The sequence below is a fragment of the Sinocyclocheilus anshuiensis genome, unplaced genomic scaffold, assembly GCF_001515605.1.
Source record: "Sinocyclocheilus anshuiensis isolate Anshui unplaced genomic scaffold, SAMN03320099.WGS_v1.1 scaffold238, whole genome shotgun sequence".
Classification (NCBI taxonomy): domain Eukaryota; kingdom Metazoa; phylum Chordata; class Actinopteri; order Cypriniformes; family Cyprinidae; genus Sinocyclocheilus; species Sinocyclocheilus anshuiensis.
Window position 1 is genome coordinate 1,195,537 of NW_015547674.1, and position 7,422 is coordinate 1,202,958.

Consider the following 7,422-nt stretch of genomic DNA (forward strand, 5'->3'; position numbering starts at 1 on the left):
AACATTTTTTTTACAGAACATATAATGCAGATAAAATGCTTGAAATGGTGTAATTACTTAGTTTGTCCAGCAGAGCGCGCTCCATTGTTTGCTACTGGCGACCTGGATGAAACGCTTTAAAGCTTAAGTCTATGGAAAACCATTTGAACTTTATACGGCCATATCTCCGTAACGGCGCGGCGAATCCGCACCAAATTCGGGAGATCCCTTCAGCTTGAGGAACCCTCTCGAATGTGAATTGAGTGTACGTCTAGAGGCCCGCTTTCGAATGAGACCACCGTCGATAGCACCCGGGGTTCGGGAGTTACGGGTGGTTAAATTCGCGGTCCGGCGCTCCCGGGGGGCTACCGACGCGTGGAGGGTGGCGTTTGAGAGGGTTCCTCGAGCTGAAGGGATCCCACGAATTTGGTGGAGATCCGCCGGTGCGTTCGCGAGATAGTGACACCAGTCAACACTTTCCCTTCAGTAAGGAGGTGTCTTGGCAGCAGCATGCAAGCGTGGTCTTATTCGACCGTAAGTGCCCTGCGAAGTGGACTTCACATGAAATTCCGCCATGATTCCAGTTCCAAGGGAACGTACACATTACATTCAAAGGGCATTAAAGTGCACGAGACGTGAATTTATATTGTATTTATTTACAGAGGTATATTATGTCACGTATTATGTTTCGTCTGTGTGTGAAGACGGTAGCGCAAATCCGTGAATGAATGTTCCGAAGTGAAATAAACTCCAACGGAATAAAGTTGAATGGAATTTAATTAAAAAGTTGAATAAACTTCAACTTTACTGTTCAGTGCACTGATGTCAGACTCATTTTGGATAATAAAGTTTATTGTTAAATTTTTATATACCCTACCTCCATCATTACGTATCTCTGTCACGTCATTATAAGTGTTTGGTTATACCCTGCCTCCATCATTACGTATCTCTGTCACGTCATTATAAGTGTTTGGTCACCACATTTGAGTGATCATTGCAAAAAATGTGTTTATGTATATATATTCTGTTTATGTATATACTGTAGTATTCTATATATAGTACCAGTCAAATGTGTGAACACACGAATGGGAAAGTGTCCAAACTTTTGACTGGTACTGTACTATAATATACACAAAGAATATCGGCCGATATATCGATATCGGCCTTTTTTTACTCCCTAATATCGGTATCGGCCCCAAAAACCCATATCGGTCGGGCTCTAGTCTTGGCCATTCAAAGCAGCCAAGGTTCCCAGACCTTCTACCGTCAGTCTGCGAGACTAGTTAACTAGAACTAAAACCATAAAAAAATGTATGACTTGCAATTAAAGAAAGACAGCGCTGAACTCACAAGATGCTTCTCTCGAGCTTGCCCATGGGCTCATATCTCTTCTTCTGCAGATTGCTGTCCTGAATGAAGTCTGACACCGTCTTCTCCATCTGACGGAAAAACACATTCATGTTCATAAACCAGTTCAGTTTATGTGAGACCGAGAGATGCAGTTATACCTTTTTCCTAAACTCTGCTTTCTTTCTCTTCTCATCCTCCTCGATATTCTTCAGTCTGGCTGCTTGTTCTGCACATTGATGAATCAGAATATATCATAAAATTAATCGAGCCCAGGAGGTCCGCCATCTTTGGACTGTCTAATTTTTCACCGGAAGCTCGCTTGGCATTATGGGTAATGTGGTCCAAACGCAGCAGTGACGTCATTGGTTTAATCCGCTCGAATGTAAAGAAACTGCAGGCGTACGATTATCAACAAAGAATTGTTTTTGCACACAGGCTTTATCATCACTTTGGATTCAGTAAAGCATTAGTTATATGGCCTTTACAGCAGTTACACCATCTCAAGAGTTTCGTAAATTAATAATTGCCCATTAATACTACAACTAAACTTGCACAAAACTGCTTTGGATGGGATGCATATTATGTGTATTGATAATTTTGTGATTCATATCCAGTGTTTAGTTTATTCTGGAATGGTAATTTATTTTCAGTTTCTCATATTGTTTTACCAACAAGTAATATTTGACCAATTATATCACTTTGTTACTTCTTTTTGGTGCCTACAGACATGTTGTACGAGTCAAACCATTGCTTTAAAAGTTGAAACCTGAAACCAAGCAGCACAACTACAAATTTAACAATTTAATTATCATGTTTTCAGGTTACCTCGTTTAAAACGGTTTCATTTAATGGACGAGTTGTGCGTTTGTTTGTTGTTCCTGCATAGCAAGCAAATGAGAAACACCACAATGGCCATTTTTTATTTTTTTTAATAGCTTCTTTACTTCAAGAAAGCCACAACCGCGGGATTTCGTTTTATATAAAAAGCTGGGCTCTTTGTTGGATACTGCTCTTCATCAAAAAATCAAAAATACTACACCTTAGATATACTAGGAAGGACATATCAAGTTGTGTCTAGTTACTTTCATAGCTCCTCAGACCAGAAAATGACTGCTCAAATACCTCGTTACATCATTTAATACATCACAACAAGCCGTCTGGTGTAGTGTTGGCCTTCACACACACCACATTATCTTCCTTACAACATTAATTGTGCTCAACGTTAGCAAACATCCCCAAATGAGAGTAGAATTACATAAATATCATTCAAAACTACAATGAGCGTTGTCAATGATCCCTTCATTCAATACAATTTACAGTTTAGCTAATCAGTCTGTGCAATATAAGAGTCCACATTGTCTTGAGTTACAAACACAGCAAAGGGTCACAATCTAGGAGTCGAGGAAATAGATCTTGTAGAATTTGTTCATCTGCTCCAGGAAGACGAAGGTGAGAACTGTGTGTGGCCCGAGACGAGCGTAATATGGAGTAAAACCCTTCCACAGACTGAAGAAGCCTTCCTTCCTTATGACCTTCACCAATACATCCTACAGAAAGGGGAAGAGAGCGCGAAGAACGATGAGAGTAAGGGTGGAAGTGTCAAAGTCGTGGAAAAAGAACAGAAAGGGTGGTCTCTACCACTGAACCATTAACAACAACAATAATAATAGAGGAAATCTAATTATTCTGTCCTTCTGTGACAGAGAGACACGATTCAGTCTTGTTTATAGTTACATGTTAGAGGTTTTATTGATACTATTAAAGCTACTATATATATACTGTATATACTGCATATAATACTGAATATAATGTATATTGGGGCTAATATGTGCTTGTCCTAATAATGCCTGGTTTGACCAGTAGATTAGATTTATTGTACAGTACATTATTTTACTGGATATGCACTTTAAATATTTCTAGTGAATGCAATCACTTATAATATTATTATAAATCTGAAAAAAAAAAAAAACAACATGATATAATTGTAAAAGCATGAAAAATTATAACATTTAAAATGTATAGTGTATAATTGATTATTTTAGTGGAGATGTGATCTGATATGATATACTATACAGTTTGTTAATATTCTGAATTTGATTTTTTTATATATTTTCTGCTTTCATGTTAATTTTAGTTAAAGTTCTAGTCATTTTGTTGTGTGTTTTGTAATTTTTATTCGTTTTTGTTGTTTTTAAAGATTCAGTCTCTCTAAACCCCTCCTTTCCGTGAGCCTGCTCTGCTCTGATTGGTCAGATGGTCCAGTCTGTTGTGATTGGTCTACTGTGTACAGCGCGTGTCGGAAACAATACGTCCATTGCCATAGTTCCGTATTTTGAGCACTCAATAGAAAGTATAAACATCTATTATTTATCATGCACACAGGTTGTGATTCAGTGGAGTCAGCTGGTCCAAATAAACAGAGTACTGAATCAACACAAGTGTGTATTCTTTAGCAAAGCAGCATTATGCGTATTTCTATGCTGTTGTCACAATTGTCTTGCACATGGAGGACCAGAACCACAAAATCTGAAAAAAAAAAAACTCCTGTGAAATCAGGCTACTGCATATAATACTGAATATAATGTATATTGGGGCTAATATGTGCTTGTCCTAATAATGCCTGGTTTGACCAGTAGATTAGATTTATTGTACAGTACATTATTTTACTGGATATGCACTTTAAATATTTCTAGTGAATGCAATCACTTATAATATTATTATAAATCTGAAAAAAAAAAAAAAAGCAACATGATATAATTGTAAAAGCATGAAAAATTATAACATTTAAAATGTACAGTGTATAATTGATTATTTTAGTGGAGATGTGATCTGATATGATTTACTATACAGTTTGTTAATATTCTGAATTTGATTTTTTTATATATTTTCTGCTTTCATGTTAATTTTAGTTAAAGTTCTAGTCATTTTGTTGTGTTTTGTAATTTTTATTAGTTTTTGTTGTTTTTAAATATGCCTATGTAGTTTTTCTTAATTGTTATTTCAGTTTTAGTTATTTAGTATCAAGTTAAACTAAATGAAAAAGAAATGCTGCCTTGGAAACTAGCTGAAATTAAAAAAATAAAAATATATATATATATATTTTATTTCAGTTAAAGTGCCCCTATTATGCCATTTTTAGGGTTCCTTATATTGTTAGGTCAAACAACGCTTTCATTCTCTCAAAATATGCATTTAATATCACCTCATTTTACTCTGCTCTGATTGGTCAGATGGCCCAGTCTGTTGTGATTGGTCTACTGTATACAGAGTGTGTAGATATATGTCGGCATTAAATATTCAACACCATTTATACAGAATCAGCAGAAAGACCTTTAATGTTTTAAATCTTCTGTCTTTAAGTCAGGTGCTATTTAATGTGTGATTCATTTGTTATGTGTGATCTTATATTTTGGTTTGCATCCAATTGTTCTTGATGTGAACGGGACTCTACTGTGATATAAATTTAGATTTTGGTCATAATCACCCTCATTCGCTATCATTTCACATTTACAGACTGTATTTTGATACATTTATCAGCCACCTTTCTCTCTACATACGAGTAGCAATATCGTGCATTAAAAAAACAACTTAGCATGTATACATAAGATAAGATATAGCATAACAAATGATCAGTTACTATAGTTTAATAATCAGCTCCAGAATTTACAGCCCTAAGCACAACTGAACAAATCGCGCTCGGTCAGTTGCCTGCACTGCGCTTCCACCAATGCTATATTTTGAGATTTTTGGTACCCAAAGCACAATGATGCACAAATTCGGGGCAGATTTCAGCAATATCAATGCATATAAGGAATGTTTAGATCTGTTTCTGCAATACTGATACACCAGGCATCAAGCCAGTTCCTCATAATCTTGTATTCTGTAAACCACATACCAAATAAAAGTGATGCTGATATGGTTATCATTAGGGACACAAAATACGTTGGTCATATACGGCATGAACCGATATTAGATTTAAAGGGATAGTTCACCCAAAAGATGAAAATTAGCCCATGATTTACTCACCCTCAAGTCATCCTACGTGTATATGACTTCTTCTTTCACACAAAAACAATCGGAGTTAAATTAAAAAATGTCCTGGCTCTTCCAAGCTTTATAATGGAAGTGAATGGGTGTTGAGATTTTGAAGCCCCAAAACGTGCATCCATCCATCATAAAAAGTGCTCCACACGCGTGCATTAAAAAAACAACTTAGCATGTATACATAAGATAAGATATAGCATAACAAATGATCAGTTACTATAGTTTAATAATCAGCTCCAGAATTTACAGCCCTAAGCACAACTGAACAAATCGCGCTCGGTCAGTTGCCTGCACTGCGCTTCCACCAATGCTATATTTTGAGATTTTTGGTACCCAAAGCACAATGATGCACAAATTCGGGGCAGATTTCAGCAATATCAATGCATATAAGGAATGTTTAGATCTGTTTCTGCAATACTGATACACCAGGCATCAAGCCAGTTCCTCATAATCTTGTATTCTGTAAACCACATACCAAATAAAAGTGATGCTGATATGGTTATCATTAGGGACACAAAATACGTTGGTCATATACGGCATGAACCGATATTAGATTTAAAGGGATAGTTCACCCAAAAGATGAAAATTAGCCCATGATTTACTCACCCTCAAGTCATCCTACGTGTATATGACTTCTTCTTTCACACAAAAACAATCGGAGTTAAATTAAAAAATGTCCTGGCTCTTCCAAGCTTTATAATGGAAGTGAATGGGGGTTGAGATTTTGAAGCCCCAAAACGTGCATCCATCCATCATAAAAAGTGCTCCACATGGCTCAGGGGGGTTAATATTATGTTTATAAAGTTTTAAATATGGATATTTTTCTTACACAAACGCATCGATTCGCTTCAGAAGGCCTTTATTAACCCCCCGGAGCCGTGAGGAGCACTTTTTATGATGGATGGATGCACTTTATTGGGCTTCAAAATCTCAACACCCATTCACTGCCATTATAAAGCTTGGAAGAGCAAGGACATTTTTTTATATAACTCCGATTGCATTCGTGTGATTTTTAGAGTTTACTTGTATTCTGATAATGTCCTTAAATCAAACGTTGTTTTTTGTTAAAATTCAACAGGTTTTTATTTGAAAATCAAAGTCCTGCTCATGTTTATTACCGGTGGAAGCTATACACCATATTGCAGGTTAGTCTTATTTATTTTTATTCTTATGTCAGAAACATCTTGAAATGTGTTCAGCTGTAAAATAAAAAAATATCTCCACTCACAGGGCGAATCTCCAACAAAATGGAAAACAGAAGACTTCAGAATATTTAAGAACGGATCTATCTGGCGACCGCCACCTCTTAACCCATATTTACATGGCACTCCTGAAGACGAGGAGCATGATGATGATGAAGATGATGAAACTAGCAAGAAGGGCGCGTTGAAAGACGAGTATGTCTATCTATCAAAATCTGGAGTTTATGGAGATATCCAATCCTTCTAGTATGGAGCTACTAGGGTTTTGGTTGTAGCCAATATTGTTGGTTATGTGTACTTAATATTCTCCTCTTCTGCAGCGAGAGGGATAAATTGGAGGAGTTACTCCGAGGTCTCACGCCAAGGAAGAGATTTTGAACACCACTCTCTCGTAATGCGTGTACGACAGTTAGAGGAAGCTAGAGATTACGGTTTATAAAGTTTTAAATATGGATATTTTTCTTACACAAATGCATTGATTCGCTTCAGAAGCATTTATTAACCCCCTGGTGCCGTGTGGAGCACTTTTTATGATGGATGGATGCACTTTATTGGGCTTCAAAATCTCAACACCCATTCACTGCCATTATAAATGGTGAACTAACCCTTTAAGCATTTACTGTGAAAGTAACGGTATAATATATACTGCCACATTGGTGTTGGACCATAAAATAAAAAATAAATAATGACTAATTATTGGCATCAGTCAACACATGCATCGTTAGCTGTTTAAATGTCGTAAAGAAGTGGCCGATAGGGTTGTGACGGTGAGGAAATTTTCCCACTGGTTAATCGACGTGTGACAACACCGATAATACCGGTATCACCGTGGGGGCGGGGGCGTTCC

At 36.8% G+C, this 7,422-nt stretch overlaps 1 protein-coding gene and 1 long non-coding RNA gene across 2 annotated transcripts in view; one reads left to right on the forward strand and one right to left on the reverse strand.

The window, feature by feature from the left end:
* Positions 1-2,251: 2,251 nt before the first annotated feature.
* Positions 2,252-7,422, reverse strand: part of LOC107702890 (mitochondrial 2-oxoglutarate/malate carrier protein-like) — a 15,206-nt gene continuing 10,035 nt past the window's right edge. Inside the window, exon 8 of the mRNA XM_016505331.1 lies at positions 2,252-2,876. Coding sequence (XP_016360817.1) covers positions 2,721-2,876 — 156 coding nt within the window. The 3' untranslated portion in view covers positions 2,252-2,720. The remainder of the gene's footprint in view (positions 2,877-7,422) is intronic.
* On the forward strand, positions 6,438-6,946 carry LOC107702953 (uncharacterized). The gene is made up of 3 exons (XR_001635802.1): positions 6,438-6,518; positions 6,604-6,770; positions 6,896-6,946. It is a non-coding gene; the product is annotated as an uncharacterized LOC107702953 (long non-coding RNA).